Source organism: Strix aluco, chromosome 5, assembly GCF_031877795.1.
Source record: "Strix aluco isolate bStrAlu1 chromosome 5, bStrAlu1.hap1, whole genome shotgun sequence".
Taxonomy (NCBI): domain Eukaryota; kingdom Metazoa; phylum Chordata; class Aves; order Strigiformes; family Strigidae; genus Strix; species Strix aluco.
This window is the reverse complement of record NC_133935.1, coordinates 37929576-37950716: the sequence shown is the minus strand read 5'-3', so window position 1 is coordinate 37950716 and position 21141 is coordinate 37929576. Positions and strand designations below refer to the sequence as shown.

The 21141-nt window shown below is 38.0% G+C and overlaps 1 protein-coding gene across 6 annotated transcripts in view; it reads left to right on the top strand.

The window, feature by feature from the left end:
- The window catches only part of NUDT4 (nudix hydrolase 4), a 30948-nt gene extending 10461 nt beyond the window's left edge, over positions 1-20487 (top strand). For 2 of the 6 annotated variants that reach the window (XM_074827072.1, XM_074827068.1), the window contains 5 exons: positions 3534-3644; positions 8034-8108; positions 11370-11414; positions 14710-14797; positions 16761-20487. In XM_074827072.1, the coding sequence (XP_074683173.1) occupies positions 3534-3644; positions 8034-8108; positions 11370-11414; positions 14710-14797; positions 16761-16963 (522 nt within the window). In that variant the 3' untranslated portion in view covers positions 16964-20487. The remainder of the gene's footprint in view (positions 1-3533; positions 3645-8033; positions 8109-11369; positions 11415-14709; positions 14798-16760) is intronic. The other 4 variants (XR_012623561.1, XM_074827069.1, XM_074827070.1 and 1 more) reach the window with 4 other exon arrangements.
- The last annotated feature ends 654 nt before the right edge of the window (positions 20488-21141 follow it).

Sequence of the window (21141 nt, the reverse complement as noted above, 5' to 3'; positions counted from 1 at the left end):
TTTAGAAATTTTCTGTTGTTTGTCTGCAGGCTTAGCATTTATAGTGAGCAAGTCCCATGATTCCACATGCTCTGTAATTAGCTTTGGGTTTTTGGTTAACCATATCTTTGTTAAGCATATCGATGGGTGCTTATTACAAGCAGGCTGGCTAGCAGTTTCTCTTCCTTGCTGCACTGAAAGGTCATTGCTATTCTTGGACTTGAAAACAAGGTAAAAACTTGGCTAGTAAGACTTAGTGGAAGAGTTTTTTTCCTCTTAGCTGAATTTTGCAGCTTTACTTTCTTTCTTGACAGTATTATGGAAAAGAATAGCTTTCCCTTAGTCTTTGGAGTAAGATAAACTTAACAGTATAGCTAGGCAAGCAGATTTGATGCCATTACTGTGTACTTTGGAAATCTTTTGAACAAGTCATCAACAGGCTTTTTCAGAGACATGGAAAGGCAGTCATCATTAGCAAGTAATACAACACAAGAAATCTCATTTCTTTCTCTGCATTCAGAGATATGGGATACAGATTTCTCTGTATAGGAAGTAATTCTGAGGTTATGATATAAAACTTGGTGTGCATAGGCCAGAAAAAATGAAGCTCTTTGAGATTCTGCAGTCTTGTTTTTCAGTAGACTCGCTGTAATCTGCGTGAACATGAACCTCCTCAGAAAAGACTGGATGTCCAGATGACCTAGATCTCTGTTCTCCTGGTTTGCTTATCTTCTGTTAAGGGAAGGTGAATTGCTGGCTTTTTGCTGCTGGTTTTGCACCTCTTTTTGGCATATGAGTGCATTGCCAACAAACCATAGCTTTTTGGTTTCTTCATTTTTAAGTGATCTTTATATTTACAGCCTAGTCACTCAAGTACTATGGTATGTGTGTTCTGGCCACTTACAGATGGAAACACCTGAAAACTACATTCACTACATAAAGTAAAAAACAACACACCGAAAACAAATATGTGCAAGTGAGTGCAAGATTGGTTGCTACTAACTGAAAGAATCCGTGTGGAGTGCTTACCACACGATCTTGTAATTGCTAGCTATTGGCTCTTGGTTTTTGTAAAAATTGATTACCACCAAGTACTTTTTTGCTAGCAAAGCCTCATGCCCTAGTGGCTTCAAATGTTATTGTTACCGGGTGGAAAAAAAACTGCATCTGAAGGTCTCAGGAATATACCTTAGTGTGGTCCCTTGGATTCAGATTGTAAAAGCAGTGGGGTTACAGGAGAATTAAGTATAGAGGGAAAGATGCTTGAGAAAATGCTTCAGTTCCAGGGTTAATAGAGACTTGGATAGTTGCCAAAATGAACTCCTGGGCTCTTAACACTTGGGAGTTTATTGTATGTATAGCCGTACAGCCTATCTACCAGAGCTGTTGTATTTTAATGTTGATTACTTGCTAAATGTATTTATTTCTACTTTTTAAAAGGGTAATTTAAAGCTAATAGATACACAAACCCAGCTCAATAGACTGTTGGTCAGGTTAGTGATAGTCAGCTACTATATATAAAGGCATAAAAAATTCCTGGCTTTAGGGTACACTGGCAGAACCAGCAACCTGATTTATCCCTTAGTAGTAATTAAGAATTTTATGTTTAGCCTTAACTAAACAATGAATGCTGATTAAAACCATTCTACCAAGCTGGGAATGATTGAATGTGATATAATCATCCTTTTGTTGCTAGCTTCCACATGACTGCAGTGAGTGCTAGTTTCATCAGCAGAAAATCATGTGTAATGCTTATGTCTGGGATCCCACAAATGAATTCATAACTTGATTTTTACAACTGCTCTTTAAGCATTGTCGACATGGTTCTTTGTAGTGATATAGATGGTCCACCTACATGTTAAAAATTTTTTTCTAAAACTACATTTAGTAGAGCTGTGTACCCTCTGGGAATCTTTTGTTAATATCAAAGGATCCTAGGAAACTAAAACCTTTGGTTGTAAAGATCAAATTGAGATGCATTTGTGTCTAACCTTGCTGCCTTTGCTGACTATTTCTAGGTTTTTAGATGGCTGAATAAAATATCTGAGTTGACTGAAAATATGAACATTTAAATCAGATGCTAAGAATGATTCTGTACTAAGTGAGGTCTCTGCTATGTTCCTTATTTAGCGTAGGAAAAATTGGGGGGAAGATTAGTACAGTGGAGAATCCTTCAGAGTAGGACAAATCTTGACTGCAAATAAAACAAGCATTACAACAAGAAAATATCTGTCAGTTAAGGCTCTTCTAGGTGCACCTCATTGCACTTCGAATGCATTGTTGCATTCAAAGGTATGCAGTCACTTTTATTACACTCCCCAGTTCCTGTAGGTGTATCTACACTGTATTTCCATGAGTGCCAAAGGGACATAGTATAAGTGATAATAATTTCCCTGTTGCCCATGTCAGGGAATTGTTTTCCTGCTTAAATCCAACAGGAGATGAGTTTAAAGACCATAAAGACAGTTGATGAGGACTGGACTGTCACTTCAGACATCTGGTACTAGTCAATACTTTAACCTTTAGACTGAGGTTATTGTTGCGAGTCTTTTAATTGCTTTTAAAGATTTGAGCATGGACCCTGTCCCTTTGCTCCCCACAGTTGTCCTTTGACTTCAGGGTAGGGCTTATGTAAGTATTGCTTAGATTATGAAAAGTGTTACTACACAGATCATTGTCTCAAGTCTCAAGACATGTCTCAAATACAAGTTAAACTGTTTATTTCTATGTGGTCCTGAATCAAGGTCTTATTTTCATCAACTTCTACTGCAAATTTCTCCAAATAAGAGGCATCCTAGTTTGTTGGACAGGTGGCTAAAATCTTCTCAGCTCTGAATATTGTGAAGGGCAGGTCCTATAGACAGTGGGGTTTAAATTGGTATATACCAATGATACGACTAGGTAACGGGGTCAAATTCAGTGAAATTAAAGTGTCTTGGAAAAAAATTATTTAAAATTCAATGTGTTGCAGTTTTTCCTCTTACAGACATGTTAGAAGAGACCAAATTGGACAAGGGCCAATGAAGTACTCTCCTTGTAATTTAGCATGCCATGCAAACATCATGCTTCAGTAACTGAAAAGAAACTTGTCCAAAAATGAGAAAAACTTTCAGAAGTCCATTTTTTTAGTCAAAAGATGCCATTCCAGAAGAATTAGTTTAACTTCTGTGTGATGAAGATGTCTTTAATTTTCATGCTTTACCATCTTATATGACCCTAAGCTTACTCAGTCTTGGCAAGTATTATTAGATTTCTGTTGTATATCATCATTCCTGTGCATATTGTATTGTGTATTTTTCACATTGTGTCTAAGCATCTGATGAAAGTGTGCAAGGAGATTACTATGACGTTGTCTTGAATTAGTTGTATTAAAAAGATTGGATGTTAATAATTTCACTTTTTTTTTTATTTATTACAACTCCTTGTTGCCTATTATGTATCATTTCTAAAGCCTATAATCCATCTGTCTTAGTAAATAAGTGCATTGCTGAAAAAGTAGATAGTACCAAGATTCCTGACTTGAGCTGTATTTAACAGTCATTTGCAATTTATAGGTGCTGTTGGTAAGCAGTAGCCGATACCCAGATCAGTGGATTGTACCAGGTGGAGGAATGGAACCAGAAGAAGAGCCAGGGGGAGCAGCCGTCAGAGAGGTGTATGAAGAGGTAACAAAAACAAAACAAAAAAATGCAGCTTTTCTCTGCTACTGCTGTCTTCAGATGAGAATCAAGATGACAGGGAACTCTATTTCCTTTATCCACGATTTGACTTCCATGGTTGTGGAATTCAAAGAACTGCAGTTCTATGTGTTAGAATTGGAGTATAGTGTGGTGAGGTGAACTAATTAGCTTGCTTCCCAGCACGCTTTCATTTCGTAGCTAAATTTCTGTCTGCCTTTATAAACGCTTCCAGTAAGTGCAAGTGTGACTTTATGCCAAATAACATATTATAGTAGTGTAGCATTTCTGTGTTTGTGCAGAAAATGTTTGACTCGCAGCGCTTTTAGAACAAACTGAAGATGAACTAACCATTAATGTGTATAGCTACATAAGAAAGAGAAATAAATAGACCTTTGAGGAGATTCCAAACTAAACGTATTAGAAACTGATGTATCTGAGCAGCTGAGAATTCAACAATAAAAAGGCCTTGTTAAGTACATTTAAGGCTGTTTATCTGTAAAGTAAGTACCGTAGGTATAGTCCACCTTTCTATCTCTGCCCCTGCCACTAGGCAAAACAGAGCTTGAAGTCTTGATGAATTAATGCAGTTTCCCACTCTAGCATGGGACTTAAATTTCAAATTTAAAATTCTGATTTTAAACTTGTTATTTATTTTTCCTAGGCAAACTGTTCAAAATGTTACATGTTACTTGAATATCTAACAGCCAGGACTGTAAGCCAAATAAAACTTAAAGAAAAAAAATCAGTCACTTGATTTAGCTAGAAATTATGCAATGCGTAAGTGACCACAGATCAACTCTTAATTCTTTATATCATACTTCTTAAATAGAACATATAAGGTTTTGCAGAAAGTGGATGCATCCTGGAAAGTGAGTGAACTACAGGATTTCTGCTAGTCTTAAACAGTTTTCTTGCCCCAATTTAACTACAAAATTCACAAAGCATGCTAATATTGTTAATTAGTATGTATAATGATTTTTTTTATTAGTTGTGCTATCTAGTGGTTTACCTTGCTTATCCTTAAGACTGGTTCTGCTAGGTCATAGAGGCGATGCAACTTGCCCCAAATTTGCCTGCTATTCAGTGTCAATGAGACCTGTGAACTGTGATTCAGTGAGCCTCCTACCCTCTTACATGGGGAACAGAGTAGTTCAGTATTCAGTGCCCTTGGCAGCCTCCATGCAGCAAGGTTCAAGCATAAATAAGCCTCACTGATATAAAGTTATTCCAGACTTTCTGTCTGTGTCCAGTTTTACTGGGGGAGCCAATTTGGAGCTGCACAAGACATACTCAGGTAATACTCAGACATACTGAGGCAGCCACAAGGCAGTCCATTTGAAAGGAGCAAAGATTTAGGATTCTAGGAATGAGTCAGCAAAGATTTAGGCTTCTACACAGTAGTAGCACCTCTGGGGAAAGTCCTGGCTCTTCCGCTGTCATGAGTTGATGAGTGGGATTAAGAAGCGCAGGAGGACCACTGGCTCAGTGTTCTTGTAAACACTGGTAGTTTTAATTGCTGATCTGACCTAAGGCACAGTCCAAGATGAGGAATAGTCATTTCAAACTAGAGCTGGCTGAACTGTAGTCATGTTTGGTTTTTTGTTTGGTGGTGAAGAATGGATCATCTTGAAGGGACCTATCTGCAGTTAGTAAGTCATCAAAGTTGCTGTGGGGGTTTGACCAGCTATTGAAAGCTGCCTGAGTGGTCTGGCTTCTCAGCTTGCAGGGAATGCAGTGCTAACAACACAAAGCGCTCAGGCTGCCTTTGTAGCAAAGTATATAGCAGCAAAGGTTGTGACCTGGGGGCTGATAGCTAGTTTTTTACTACTCATGGTTCTGCCCTGAGAATATTCTGAGGAGCACTTCCAAGTCCTGGCTTTGCTGGAGCTCTGATTGCAAATTTTTGCTGTGGTGCAGTGCATGGGCCATGGAGTGGGAATAGAATATTACTGGATGATACATCATATAGTATAAACTTAGTACAAATTTCTCTGTTAATGTAAAAGCCCAGTCAGAGTGTGCGCACTGTCCTAACACTGTGAAGTTCTCTGGTTCATACAGATACCAAATGTTAGTTACTTCTGAACAATCTTTTTCCCTTTGGCTATACTTTCACATCAACAGGCAAAAAAAAAAAAAAAGAGCAAATCAGAAAGTGGAAAATACGGGTACCTGCTGTCATGATGTGAAGCAGTCCTTCCGTAGCTCAGTTTTGTTCTTGCCTCTATTTCTTTCTCAGGGCAAAGCAAAAGGCTTTTTTGTAGATCATAGTTCTGGTCAAGAATTGCAGTACTCGGCAACCCTAGGCTGTTCTGAATCCTGAAGACAGATGTCAGCCTCCATCACTCATACACAGAGCTCTCTTCTGATCATGTTTTCTTCAAGTGCTATCACACAAAGGGAATCTTAAAACCAGCTACATGTAAACATGTGATTTAGGCAAATGCTTTGATTACCTTTCAGTGTATCGTATGTTAAGCTGTTCTGTAGCTTCTTGCGATACATGTGTTGTCATCAAAATTTCAGTAAGAGGCTTCATGATAGAAAAGCTGCATGTTGTAAATGACTTGAAGAATGACGATATCATCAGTGTTTATACACCACGAGAGAAATTGTTTCTAAAGGTAAAGAAGAGAACCAACACAGCAAATACAAAACTCTTGAGTGGTGCTAGCACAGAGGCACTTTGCTCAGAAGTTAAACCAATTTTTATTCACTTTTAGTACAGTGGCTATGCTTTTGTTTTTCTATGATGTTCTGGAGTAAGACACAAACCACCAGCCATGTTCAGATCTGACCCAAGCTTGCAAATGCATAAAGATTTTTTTTTTTTTTTTCCAAAGGCTTTAATAAGCAAAAATCATTTGGTGACACTTGTTCTACAGCTTCAGAGTTTCTGGGGTTTGATAGCTTGTGTAGCTGATGAGCATTAAACGCTCACACCTTAAAGTAAAATGTTCTTAAGCTACAGGCTGAATCTGTGTGCCGCCATGAGACTGCAAAGCACCATTTTTAAAGAAAAACCAGAGTGGTATTCAGGGTTTTGACTTGAGCCATGGAAATTCATACTAACCTTTGTAGAGATGGAGGTCCTTTCTATTTTTATACTAAGGTCAATGTCACCTGGCAAGCTGGTTACAGTACAGTGAAGTAAACTGTTAAGAGTGTTGTGAATGAATAAACTTCAAAGAAGGCACACTGTGGCACTGGTTTGAGCTGAGTTTCTTCAGTATCGGGTCATGCACAAACTAAGGATTGGTTTCCATTAATTTATTAAAATGGAGAAATTGATGGGGAGGGGGGGGTATAACAGCATTCCTTAATGGTAGGAGTGCTGATAACTCACAATGTGATAGCCCACTGGCTCTAAATATCCCTCACTTTCTCACCAACAGTAGTGTAGTTAAAATCTTTGTTTTAAAACACAAGCACGGAGCTTTGTAGTCAAATTTATATGCACTGCAGTTGTTCCAGAGTCTGCCTGTAGGCGTGACTCCAGATTTTTTTTATCCTTAAATTCTGTTTATGTTAGTGATTTGGGTTTTTACTTTTATTAAATGTTTAGTGTGGATTTCATTTAAGTTTGGCTGCTGTTTCACAGGTTATAGTAATTAAGATAACCTGTCAAGTTCCTTAAGTACAGTAAGTTTTTACAAACCTGAAAGTAGAATGAGGAGCTACTCTGTTAATGAATTTGGATCCTAGTCTTTAATGGGGTAGTGTGAAAGATGGAAATAAGAGTTGTTCGCACATGCGGTGTTCAAAGATAAATAGACACAAATAATAATGACAAGCTGATGTCCAGCCTCTTAAATGGAAGGAGCATCCTCCCACTCCTTTTTCTTCCTTCATCTCACCAAAAACTGAGACTCCTGCTTTGTTTGTACTTAGTAGTTTATTGAAATGCCTACCAAAAAATACACAATTCCTCCCAGACCTGTGTGAATAGTTTCTGAGAAGAGGCTGATCCTGAAGGTTAATCTGCTGCGACAGTGAATATGGCTGTAATATTATCTAAGACCTCTCTCAGGAAATAGAGGAATCCGCTCCAGTGAACGTTTAATATTTGCAAAATTACTGGATGTTACAGTCTAGGACTGGGTAGATACTTTAAAAAAAAAATAAAATAAACACCCTTTCAGCTGAAAGATTGTGGCAGGTATGGTGAAACCCTTTGGGTTTTATAAGAGTATGCAAGAAAGGGAAGGAATAGTCTTGCACTGTGGCTTTAGGAGCATAGCTATTAAAGTACCATTGAACAGATCCCACAGTTAAAAATAACTCTTTAATCTTTCAGATTTTAAGCAACTTTCTGCCCTGGTAGACTGTTAGCCTAAAAATTAAACTGCAGTGGGACTTTTGCTCCATCTACAGGAAACAAAAGGCAAGTTTGATTGCACATCTGAGACTGCAGTGCATCTGAAGCTGCCAACAGTGAATGACCTCCAGGCAAGAAAGATTATGGGATGAAGTGGACAGCTTTCCCTCTTGTGGTTGGATTTAGACTACTACTAAAGTATATGTAGAAATTCAGATTTGATACCTTATCTACATAGTACTTCTAGACTTCCTTAGGGAATCATTCTGGAGGGGTGTAGCACTTAATTCAATAGCTTGTCTGTCAAAAGAAATGCTGGGTTTTTTTCAGTCTTTTCTCCCAAAGTTTAGACTGTTTTACACGCTTATGGTAATCTATAGGATTCTGTTTACTTAAAGAACCATATTTTAACAGTCATGGGTACATAAAGGCCAAAGGAAGAAAGATCTTTTTATTGGAGACAAAATGGTTCAAAGTCTAGAACTTAATCAGTGTATTGGATTAGAAATTTACAGTGGGAAAGTGGGGAACTTTATTTGACTTTCTGGGGAAAAAGCTGAAGCATTTCCTGGTCCTTTAGCACTTAATTTTGAAGGAACTACATTAAGATAAGAACTTGGAGGAAATATTTTTTATTAGCAAAACCACTTAAAAAATCACTGTCAAGTTAACAGTACTTTTTAAACTACGAAGATGATTCAGTTGAGTATATTACTTTCAGAGAAAAATCATGAGACTCTAATTACCACCCTTTTATACTTTGGGGTATAGAAGTTTTCAAAAGACACTACTGTCTGCAGTAATGATGCTATGTTTTGGAAGCACGTATCTTTGCCTAGAGAGTAACTAGACATCAGTGATAGTAATCACATCTACATAGCAACATCTGTTGCAAAAAAGCTTCATTACAAGCTTTGGGGAATTTTTACACTTAATGTTATGGAGTGCTTCTAATTGTTTCATTCAGCATTACTCAGCTAAGAGCATTTGTTTGAACCACTGATTTGCTTGGAGGGAGAATAGAGAAGCTGTTAAATAAATTCCACTTAGAGTAACACTGATAATAAAGCCACATTGTGACTGTGGGGTACTAATAAGTTGAAAAAAACTTCTCTATGAAAGCTATTCAGTATTGGTAAACTTACCTGGTCATGGTGTTTGCGCCGTGTGTTGGATATCACTTCATTGTCAGGCTCCCACTTAGCAGTTTACAGAAGCCCTCCTGCATCTATTGATGGTGAGTTTCTTTGTCCTTCAACAGTCCTGTTGCCATAGACTTGCCTTTAAGAAATCTTGGTAATGTAAATAAGGCCTTGGCTAGGACTTCTTAAAGAGTTATAAAATCTTGACAGGTGGGGGGGGGGGGGGGGGGGGGGGCAGTGGTTTGGGGGGAGGGGGAGTAATTATTTTCTTCCTTCTGGTGGAGCATAGTCCCCTTTAGAGCAGTTCCTTGGTACCCAGAAGTGCTTTTTTTAATGTTTGAGAAACCTGCAGAGTCTGTACTGGGCTCTCTGTCATGCTGTTAAGCCATATCTTTAAGGATATTAAACAGTCTTGTTCTTTGCTGCAACTTTAGGGAAGAAATTATGAAACTTGTGTAGCTAAAACTGCATACTTGGACACCTGAAGTATTAAAAAAGACTAATCCCACAGATTCATGTTGTTACTTTTGATGGAATAGGATGATGGGAAATTGGTTTTTTAATTATTCAGTTTGCCACAAAGTAGAAATCTTAAAGGATATGGTGATGCCTAGATAGTGCTGCATGCAAAGAAAGGCAGAAATTGGGGACAGAAGCATAAGTCTGTAGCCTTTTAGGATCCGCTTCTCTTTTTTTAAAAAACACTGTAATGTTGAGAAAATTAGGATTGATAAGTAAAACATTTCTTCAGCATGTGTTCCTTTAGGCTAATAAATGCTTTTTCATTACCCAGCATAAAGCACAAGCAGCTTTTAGTTCCTGTGGTGGCACAGTTGACCCTTTCAGACTAAAATAAGGGTCTGTCACTTTCATAATTAATGTGCTGCTTAATCACTTGTCCAGCAGGTTTAGTCATGTATTTCAGCTCCATGAGCTCTAACAGGTATCTGTCATCACAGCAGACAACCAGAAGAATACTGTATGTAGTTCTGCATTAACTTTAGGTCTACCTCTTGCTTTAGATAAGCAAAACGCTTGCTGAGTTGCCTGGGCTGCAATCAGACTTCTTCATCAAAACTGCTTAATAAATAACACCAGCCATCTGCTTTCTTTAAAAAGAAAGACACAGAAAACATTCACTTGTAAGATCTTGATTAGACTTATTGCTAAAGCCTGCCCAGTTGTCTTGTCAGAGTTACTCATTAAAATGTAATTAAGATCCATATGGTCCTTTATATAAAGGACATAAGACATTAGTAACTTTCTTTGGTTAAAGCTGGAAACAAAGACTGAAGGCTAGAAAATGTCATCTTAGTGCTAAGAAGCCCTATTTTAAATATCAGTTATACAGCAAGACAACAAAAATCTAAATATGTCTTTGTCTACCAGTAGACTACATATGCTTTTATGTCTCAGGTGTATGGACTGAGATTTCTTTAGAATGAATGGATGATCATAAACTACTTCTGTTGGCAGAGGCATTGCTTACTACTTTTGGAAAAACAAACCTTAAGTCTTAGTAGAATATAATAACCACCTTAACAGTATTGATAAAAATTACTAAGTACAGGCTGATACACATAGGGATTGTTTTAAAAAGTTGAAGTAAATATCTGAATTTAAAGCCTATTGTAATATTGCTAACTAGACGAAGAATTCAAAACTGTAAAGAATTGGGGGTATAAATTTGGTTTTAAGTATACATGCCAAAAGCTACACTTTTATATGAGATCTAGCATGCATGAAGTCATTATGCTGCAAGATCCACCCAGTAACCTATAGTTTAATTTGTTACTGTATTTTGAAGACTTGGACTTAAGTTTCTGTGTAAAATAGCAATGGAAGTTTTAGTGATTCCTTCTCTAGATTTATTGTTATACTACTTTAAATAATCTCTTCTCCTGTCTACTTCCCTGGATTATTTCAGTACTAGATGTCATTTATCTCTATAAAATGCAGTACACAAAGAACATGGTAAGTAAACCAGTACTTTGGTCTGGATGGAAAACTTGAAAGATTTATGTGTTCTGTGATCCACTCATTAGGACAAGCTTTTGTGCTCTGATACTCTTTAAGTACTGTAAAACTAGAAACTCCAGATGCAGTGCAGCACTGTCTAACTTATGTTAAAACACTTGCTTAGATAACCCTAATAAGGAGAAGTATGCTGAGGTAGGAGGCTGGTACTGATATTTTAGTGTTTAAACTTCAAAAGCACATGTTAATGCTTTTTTCCTGTTTGTTTTGTAGGCTGGAGTAAAGGGAAAGCTAGGCAGACTGCTTGGGATATTTGAGGTGAGCTATTTCTTTTACCTTTTAAAACCAATGTTGTTTTTTGTTGTTTGTTTTTTTTTGTGAGAGTTGATAAACTGCAACTTAAGAACTTTTAAATATTACCTGTCTATGATTTTGCAATGCTACTGGAAATGCTACATTGGACAAGTGATTTCCTTTAGTTGCATGATACATGAAGATTTGAATAGGAAGATTTCAGAGTACTTGGAACTGTCCTGGAAAGATTAAATTAGTACTTGGACAACATCTAGAAGTAAAAAAAAAAAAAAAAAAAACCAACAAAAAAAATACAAACCAAAACCAAACAAACAAAAATGACAACCAAAAAATACAAACAAAAAAAAAACCCCACCAAATAAACAAAACAAAAACCAAGTAAAACCCCAGTGTTGATTTAGGATTTCTGAAATATCATACATGCCTTTTTTCAGACACTATTTTGACTTTTCCTCTCTGATTAGATTTTGCTGAGGTAACTTCTGAACTTTCACACACCTAAATTGATAAGTCTACATATGAAGTATCGCATGGCTTTGATTCACTACAAAGGCTAAGGCTTTGGATAACAGATAAATCTAACCTTTAGCAATGCTATGTAGTTCAGAACTTGTATTTTGTAGTGTAAACATCAGACTCTGACAGCACAAGGATGCATGCTAGATATAACTCTGTCCACTTCTGCTCAGGTTCTAGACAGGAGTAGACTGTAGAAATGTAGGTGTGAGTCTTCAGATCATAACACATCTGGCATTGTTATGTTGTACTGTATGATGGGTGACAGTGGAAGTCCCTTAGTCTAATAGCTAGGTATGAATCTTCACAGTTTAATTATAAAACCAACTTTCAGAGGCAGTGTATTTCTGATAGGGATTTCCTATGTGAAATATTACTTAGTCATGTATGACTAGTTGATACAGTGGTAAAGGTGTTCCCATTGTGAAGTAGGGAAACCATGACAAAATTGGAGAAGTTCCTGTTTGTAGTTAGTAACACTTGCCCTTGATTTTTTTGGGGGGTTTATGAGTACACCCGGATGAACCTACACATTAAAACCTTGTCTGTGTTTTAACTCTGCTGGTTATTCTACAGAATTATTCTGTATTTCCCAGCTCAGACCAAAAAAAGACAGGATACCTATCATCTTGTTGCCTTAAAATGGGCTGCAAGGGATGATGATGATTTTTTGGTTATTCAGCTGTATGCTCTTAAGCCATCTACCACCATTAGACCAGAGGAGATAAATCTGTGTTGAGTGGCACTTTTCTAGGTTACTTCAAACCAAAATCAAGGCCCTACTTCAGTTTCACAACACAGCCCCACATATAGTTGTTAGTACCATTGAGGGGTCCACATGTTGCAACCTGGGTGTGGAACTAAGAGAAGATGGAAATTACATTGCTGCTGAGTCACAGTTTCATCAAGGTTGGAAAAGACCTTGAAGATCATCTAGTCCAACCATTAACCTAACACTGACCATTCTCAACTACACCATATCCCTCAGCGCTATGTCAACCCAACTCCTAAACACGTCCAGGGATGGGGACTCCACCACTGCCCTGGGCAGCCCATTCCAATGCCTAACAACCTGGTCTGTAAAGAAATAATTCCTAATATCCAGTCTAAACCTTCCCTGGCGCAACTTGAGGCCATTCCCTCTTGTTCTATTGCTTGTTACTTCATTAAAGAGACTCATCCCCAGCTCTCTGCAACCTCCTTTCAGGTAGTTGTAGAGGGCAATGAGGTCTCTCCTCAGCCTCCTCTTCTCCACACTAAACCCCAGTTCCCTCAGCCGCTCCTCGTACGACATGTGCTCCAGACCCTTCACCAGCTTCGTTGCCCTTCTCTGGACACGCTCGAGTAATTCAATGTCCTTTTTGTAGTGAGGGGCCCAAAAGTGAACACAGTAATCGAGGTGCGGCCTCACCAGTGCCGAGTACAGGGGTAAGATCACTGCCCTGTCCCTGCTGGCCACGCTATTTCTGATACAAGCCAGGATATCATTGGCATTCTTGGCTACCTTCTTGGCTGGCTCATGTTCAGCCGGCTGTCAATCAACACCCCCAGGTCCCTCTCTGACTGGCAGCTCTCCAGCCACTCCTCCCCAAGCCTGTAGCGCTGCTGGGGGTTGTTGTGGCCCAAGTGCAGCACCCAGCATTTGGCCTTATTGAAACTCCTACAGTTGGCCTTAGCCCATTGCTCCAGCCTGTCCAGAATCCTTGTATTCTAGAAATACAGCCAGAAAGGATACATGTTATAGATGTATTTACTCCATTTAATAGTGATATTGACAAAGAACTGTCTTGGAGTCTTTTTGTTTCCTGAAGCGCAACAGTTTAAAACTATTAACCTTGTAGTGAGAGAGTTAAGTAGGAGTGGTTATTGACATAAGGGCAAAACCATTTGTAAGGGGAGCTAGAGCATAACATCTCTTGGTTCTTAATATAGTTGTAATTGTAGATGGTCCTGGGTTTTCTAGGAGCTCAGTTCTTTTCTGAGGCGCAGTATGGTTTGGTTAGTCAGGTGGCACCTTTAACAGTGCACCCGCCACTAGGCTGCTTTGGAGCTAGCAGGGAGTAATGTCTACACAGACCTTGCGTGGACTGGCTGTGGCACAGCAACCCTGCCCTGAGCAGACTACCTCTGTCAGTCTCTGTACTTGACTTGCCATGTTCAAAAAGCATGTTCTTTCTAAATAGGTGGTTAGTGCTGCGAACATGGCAAACCTGTCGAGTGAGCAGATGGTAATGATTTTTGCATTTGTCATGATTGCAAACATAGGCTATTTAATTTGCCTCACTTACTGAGTGAAACTTTATAGCCAGCATTGCATAGATGATCTGGCCACATGATGCAGTGGTTCCATCTTGCAGAGGTGTTTTTAATAACCCTTCATCTAGGAACATGAGTTGTGGAAACAGTTTTAGCAAATGCACTCTACTGTGGTAACTTCCAACATCCATAAAAGATAAGTAATGGACAGTTCTAGTGGACAACTGCTAATACTAAACTGGATGACCAAGAACATATTTTGGTCCCAACTTCACAATCTTCAAATTTGTTTGAGTTGTGGGTTGTTTTGTTGGATTTTTTTGGTAGCTACTAAAATAGAATAGCTGCTGTTTGAAATAAAACTTCAGTTTTTCCATGCATTATTTGCATACTTATTTCCATTCCAACAAGCCAGGTTTTGCTGGCAAGTATCCTTCAGAGGTAAGTAATTTCTAATCTTACAATTTTGGTAAGTCTGTAAGTTATTTTTTGCTGAGAATTAACATGTCCACTTCTAATATTCAAGCAGAACCAGGATCGGAAGCATAGGACATATGTTTATGTTCTTACTGTGACGGAAATACTGGAAGACTGGGAGGATTCAGTTAATATAGGTAAACCCATTCTCTCTCCTCATGTGCTGCACTTAAAATGTATTAAGCAAACTTCTTTGATTTTCTGAAGCAATTAATCTAATTCTGAGGGGAATACTAATTCTGTTCTATAAACTGAAATTACTGGAAATTGTGATGCTGTTCTTCCACACTTTCGTACACATATAACTAGGGTTGCTTCTGACATACTGTGGTCCTGTTATATTCATTAGGGTAGTCTAAGTATTACAGTGGAATAAACTTCATTATTAGTTGCTGATACAGCTATTAATTTTTTTTTAAAGACCAAATATTATACTGAAGAATTATTTTTTCCTTAGAGTAGAATGTTTTGCTGTCTGATACTCTAGGGTATTTTTGAAAATGTCTTTGGGGAAAAAAAATCTACCCCAAAAAAAACCAAACAAAAAAACCCCCACACAACAAACCTTTGGAAAGTTTTGATGAGGTTCTTTTTCCTCTGATTCTCCTGGGGGAGAAGATCACTAGTATTTACTTTCACCTTAGGCTAATTTTTCAGTAATGATAGTGCTGACCTTAAGAGGTATCTATTCCTATATATACATCTATGTCATATAGATACCAGTGTCATTCAGTTTAGTTAGATTAACATGCTTTGTGATACTGTATGGATCTTCTACTTTGAAATTAATAAGTAAACATTACCTGGTTTTGTCCTTAAGTTTTTTTTTAAAAAAAAAGCTTAGTTCATTCAGTGTATTTGTCCAGCTGAAATTTTTGGTAACTAAGAATTGGTATAAAAAATTACAGCCTACCTTGATTGGTTATGCTTTGTCCTTTTCAGGAGGTGGTGCTTTAGGGGTGTTAAACATTCATAAACTTGGCACTATGGGTTTGGGAGCAAATGGCATGTAACTGTAAAGGTAGTTTCAAAACTGTGCTGTTTTTCAGGTGCAGAAATAACGTTTTGTTTCCAGTATTACCTATTTGTGGGGAGTGCACCCTCTTAATTGCATGTCAGGTTCCCTCTGTAGCAACGCTGGTCAGTGGTCCCATTACATAAGAGGATCAGTATTGGCAGGGGTGGGATTGTTTTGAGGGAGTTTTTTTGTACCTGGAACTGTACAGGGCCTGTGAGGACAGCACTGGTCTGTTCCTGCTTAGTGCCAAACTGTGGGATAGAGGGGAGCATCCAGCACTGGGGCTACTGCCAGCTTCCTTCTGGGGAGCGCTGTTGGCAGTGGATGAGCAGCCCTAGTGAGGCCACATACCTTGGTCTTTAACAAGCAGTTTATACATGTCTTAATAACGTTCAAGCATATAGTATCTGTAACACTGTAAAACCAAATGAAAAATAGAATGAATCCCACTTTTAACAATACTATCCCTGACCTTGTCTGTAAGTATTTTAAAGGACTAATTTGTATAAGAAAGATGGTCTTAGGACTGTCTTACTAAGATAACTCTTAGAACTTATCTAAACATATCTCTGATATAAGGTGTATTATTTTTAAAACTTATGCCTAACCTTAGTAACTCCACACATGGATATGTTTTGAGTACGGAAAGCTGCTTTCTAAATCAGACCAAGCCATTATTCTTCTTTTGTAACTTCATGCATGCATGTTCATTCTTCAGATTGGTTTTCTGCTAGACATGATGATGTCAGAAGGCAGTATTAAGTAATTTAAATAATAATATCCTTTCCTGTAAGGACTAGTTATGTGTTTTGGAGTGTATGAACAGTCATACGAGCTTCTGCCCAGTATTTGCTTCAAGAAGAGTTATCTGAAAGACTTTATTATGAACTGCATTTCAGTAAGCTTGAGTTAATCTCTTGTGTTTGTCAGTTCTTTCAAGGTCTTTTCGCTCTGTATCTTTTGCCTGACAATTTGAATTTCTAAAGTAAAAGAAATTATAAAACATGAACAATCAGATAGCTACAAATGGTGCTGTTAGAAATTTGTAACTCTGTTTTTCTTTGTGAATTATACTCATTCAGGAAGGAAAAGAGAATGGTTTAAAGTAGAAGATGCAATCAAGGTCCTTCAGTGTCACAAGCCTGTTCATGCGGAGTACTTGGAAAAACTGAAACTGAGCTGTTCGCCCACTAATGGAAACTCTGTGGTTCCCCCTCTTCCAGATAATAACTCCTTATATGTCACTTCTGCACAGACTTCTGGGTTGCCCTCTACTGTGAGATAAACATTTGGATTACCTTTTTATTCATGTCATCACAAGGGGAGACATCTGTGATCACATGTAGGCATCTGTATAACTGTCAGTTCTAAGTGAAATATGTGAATGTGTCATAATGTCAATTTTATTTGAACATATTTTTCCTTTTTAACAATGTAAAATAGTATTTCAGCAAACCAAAGCCATATATGGATTTTTTTTAAGATGCCTTAATAGGCCATTTTTAAAAAAAAAAAAAAAGAGATACTTGAGTATATAGACTTCCATATCTGCTAAAATAAAATATGCATCTCAGTGGTGTTCAGCTTATTTAAGACTTGTCAGTTTTAGTCAGTAGTTCTGCAGGAGTACTTGCTTAGAAAAAAGTTTGAGCCAATAGTCTTATACTAAACTCTTGGGGTATCCACAGATGAACTGCTAAGATCTTAAGATGGCAGTATTTGGGTAAATGGGTGTGGTGAAGGCAGAGATGCTTAAGTGTGACTGCAGTAAAGCACTAAACCACATTCAACCTGTCAACAATAGCGACACTAAGCACTGCTTGCCTCAGTTATCCAAAAGGTTGCCTTGTCCTATGCAATCTTCATGTAATGTATAACAAGAGCAAGAACAATAACTTTGTCTTGCAACTAAAACTATTCACTGTACTTCTGTTTCATCACTTGGTCAGCTGATGAACTGTCAGAGGACTTACATGAAAAGCATTGTAGATCCCTCTTCCCCCCATTTTTTTCCTTTTAGCATTTTGATACGTGTTTTGTTCATGGTGTAATTACACTGCAGGTTCCAAAATATTCTAATCTTCAGTGAGAAGCATCTTAGGTAGTGTTCCTGCAGTCAGTTGTAATTTAAAAATGTTTAGAGGAAAGTAAGACTTACCCAAGGGGGGCACCCTTATGTTACAGAGGTCTGTTAGCAAGCATGTGTTGAGGTGTCTTGCCCAGCAGGAGCTAGTAGTGGTATCTCCTGGGCTTGGAGACAGGTGGGTTGATACTTACACTAGTGAAGAAATAATACTCCTTTGTCTTATTCAAAGGTGTGCTGAGAGCCCCAATTTTAAGTTAATTCTTAAATTTCCCTTTCACTGATTTAACATAGATTGCTTTAGCTTCTTGAATTAAAAGCTGGCCTCTTGATAAAAACTTAGTTGGAATAAATGAGGTACAGCTGACAACTTCCCTATTCTTAATTATTCTCTCCTCTTTTTTTTCAGCCAGAAAAAAAGAAAACTAAATTCACTGTTGGTCTTAATGTTTTTACCATAGGATTACCCTCTATGTAGGTGTGTGTGTATGGTTTCTTCTACAAGAACACAATCTAATTCATATGAACATCCTAATTCTGATTTTTTTCTAGGATCTAAACCCAACTGTACCTCCTCTATAGCCAGCCAAAACAGAAGTTGAGGTAGACCATTACCTCGCATGTGAAGTTTATTCTGGGTAAAGCTCATTCTCTTACACAACATCTGAACCCTTGTAAATAGTCCAACTAGTAAATAGTGAGTGTAAAATGGAAAATAAATGTAATTTAAACCTTTTGTTACTCAATATACAAATGGTTAACTTCTACTTTTTTAACACAAATTGTGTAAAATGCTGCTATGAATTTTTTTGTGCTGTTACACTTTTTTAGGAAAGAATGTTGTTGCCACAAGTTACTCCTTAGAAAATCAATCTTGTGCCATATGTAAATGCAGTGAAATTAGGGAGACAGATGAACTGATCTCTTAATGCTGCTCTCTTTGAAGAGGTATAAATACTACTGACAAGAGGCATGAGCCACAAAACTGAAGACTTCTGAAGTGTTGGGTAGGATGCTGTTTTCCATCCCTGTATCTCCTATTCCAGGTTACTTCTGAACTAGAAAGAACACACAACTCTGTTCAGGTGTACCTAGAGGTGGAAGTATTGCCAACAGCTTATCCACCCTTGCAGTCATGAGGTGGGGGGTCAGGGAAGGAGTGTTGATGTATTTCAGTAGTGCACACAAGCGCATTCGTACTTTACACTGAATCTAATCCATATTGGGATGCCATTTGCTCAGCTCACTTCTTCAAACTGAATGGTCTATCAAAAGCACTGCTTTGCCAGGCGAAACAGAAGAAAGTGGAGTTGAGCGTGTTGAAGAATGTCTGATTTATTTTTTTTTTTTTTTTGCTAAAATCATACCCACAGTGTGTAAGGGTACCTCTGGCTCTAAAGCTGCTTTTAAAAGAGTTTAGCTCCCTTTTTTGATCACTTTGATGCTCGCTTTTTGTTCAGTAGACATTTTAACACTTTAAATTGAGCAAACTTGTACAGACTTTCTTGTAACAAAATTACATAGAATCTGTGAAAGCTAAAACAAGAATCCAGAGTTTGAGTTCTTCATAAAAAATGCTTCTGTCTCCATTTCAGATTCTTGGAATGAAACCAATCCAAGCTTGTATGAGATTTAGTGGTAATGCATGATCTTATTTTGTAACTCTTGAATTATGTATTTGATAATAATGTAAAAATGTACAGTATTGCTGTTGCTAACAAACTCAGAGTTGATTGCCTATAAATATTTTGGTTATTTTTTGGTCACACACATTTGAGCTGTTTAGTAGTGCCAGACAGATTTATTTTTTTTTAAACAGCATTCGTTGTATAAATCTCTTCAGTCTCTATGCAACCTTCAGAATGAAGCTCTGTTGCTTAGTTTGACTTCTCCCTTTCAAAGATAAGCGTTCTGTGAATTGTAAAGCTAAATTGAAAACACTTCAGTTATGCTACAGGGAACAACTGTAATAAACAGGCAGCAGTATGGCTTCAGTCCTAATGAAATCTGACACTTAACTTCAACAGAAAGGGTCTGTGTAAAAATCAGAAGAGAAAGGCTAAAGTTTTTCTACTACCTATCAATTTAAATGTAGAAACATTTTGGTTTTGCATGTATGTGTTTCATAAAGCACAGAATTGGGATTTTTCTTATGCCATAAATTCTGTACAATGTATCCAGATTTGGTTCTCCAGAGGAGAAGGGGAAGAGACAGGTTGTCATCTGCAATTTTCAGTCTAGTTTGTACTGCTGCTTTTCCTGGCTGTTAGGTTTTGAGATTATCATGAGTTAGATTATGGTGGTATCAAATAGAAATAGCCTTAAAGTTTAAAATCATGTGAAGCCAGAATTAAGTTAAATGGATGTGCTTTTAAACACAAGAAATACTGAGGTATTGCAGAGAGGCTGTTAAAGTGAAAAAATCTTACTTTGGTGCTTACTGCACCCCTGACGTAGCCTAGCATTGGTCTGTTAACAATGTGCTGTGAAAAAGAAGTTACAGGCAAACACTTGGTTTACTTACCAACATGGTTTGTGAAGTGAAAACTGAAGGGGGGGGGGGGGGGGAGGGGATTAAGTTGTAAACATTTTGACCTGCTTGCATGGATTTTCTTTAATGATTGATGTAAGAATTTTGACTTTTTATATTTGAGAAATACCAGAATAAAATCTAAATTAGTCCTGTGGATGATGTAGTTATTCCATCATAAATACTGCAAAAGTAATGTTTGTGTGAGTGTCTTTAATCCCCTCTGAAATAGACTTAGTTTCATCTAATGTTTCCTACTTTTTGCCTCATCCTTTCCCTCATCTAGCCCTGTGGAAGAGCTCTCTGATGAGCTTATTCCAGCACAACTGCCCTAGCTCACTCCACAGCTCTCCCCTGGGTGACTGCTTCCCCCTATCAATGACATTTCTCTCTACTTGGTTATCTTCATGCCTGCCAGTTGCCACATAGACCTGTATTTAATATCTATCTGTATAATAACAGCAAGAGCAGAGGCATCAGATCAGACCAAAGGTCCATCCTAGCCCAGGGCCTCATTTTCAGCAGTGCTGGGAGGAATTAACAACAGGACAGTGTTTGCCTCAAGTGCCCCCCTGTCTACCACTATTTGTGGCTCAGGATCCTCCCTGCAGCCAGCCATAGTTTCTTTGTGCTGTTACAAGGAATGGATTTCTTTTCCTTGAACTTGATGCCACCTGCTCTCCCTCAGAACACAGGTCTCTAATACCCACCCTAGCTTGGAAGGCACTGCCATAGCTCGGACTGCCTTGGCAGACCCACTTTCCCTTGCTTTGTTTTTCAAACTTGCTTCCTTCCCTGTTGTTCTGACAGCAAGCAGTTATTCTCTTCCCCCTCTCTGTATGACTTCTGA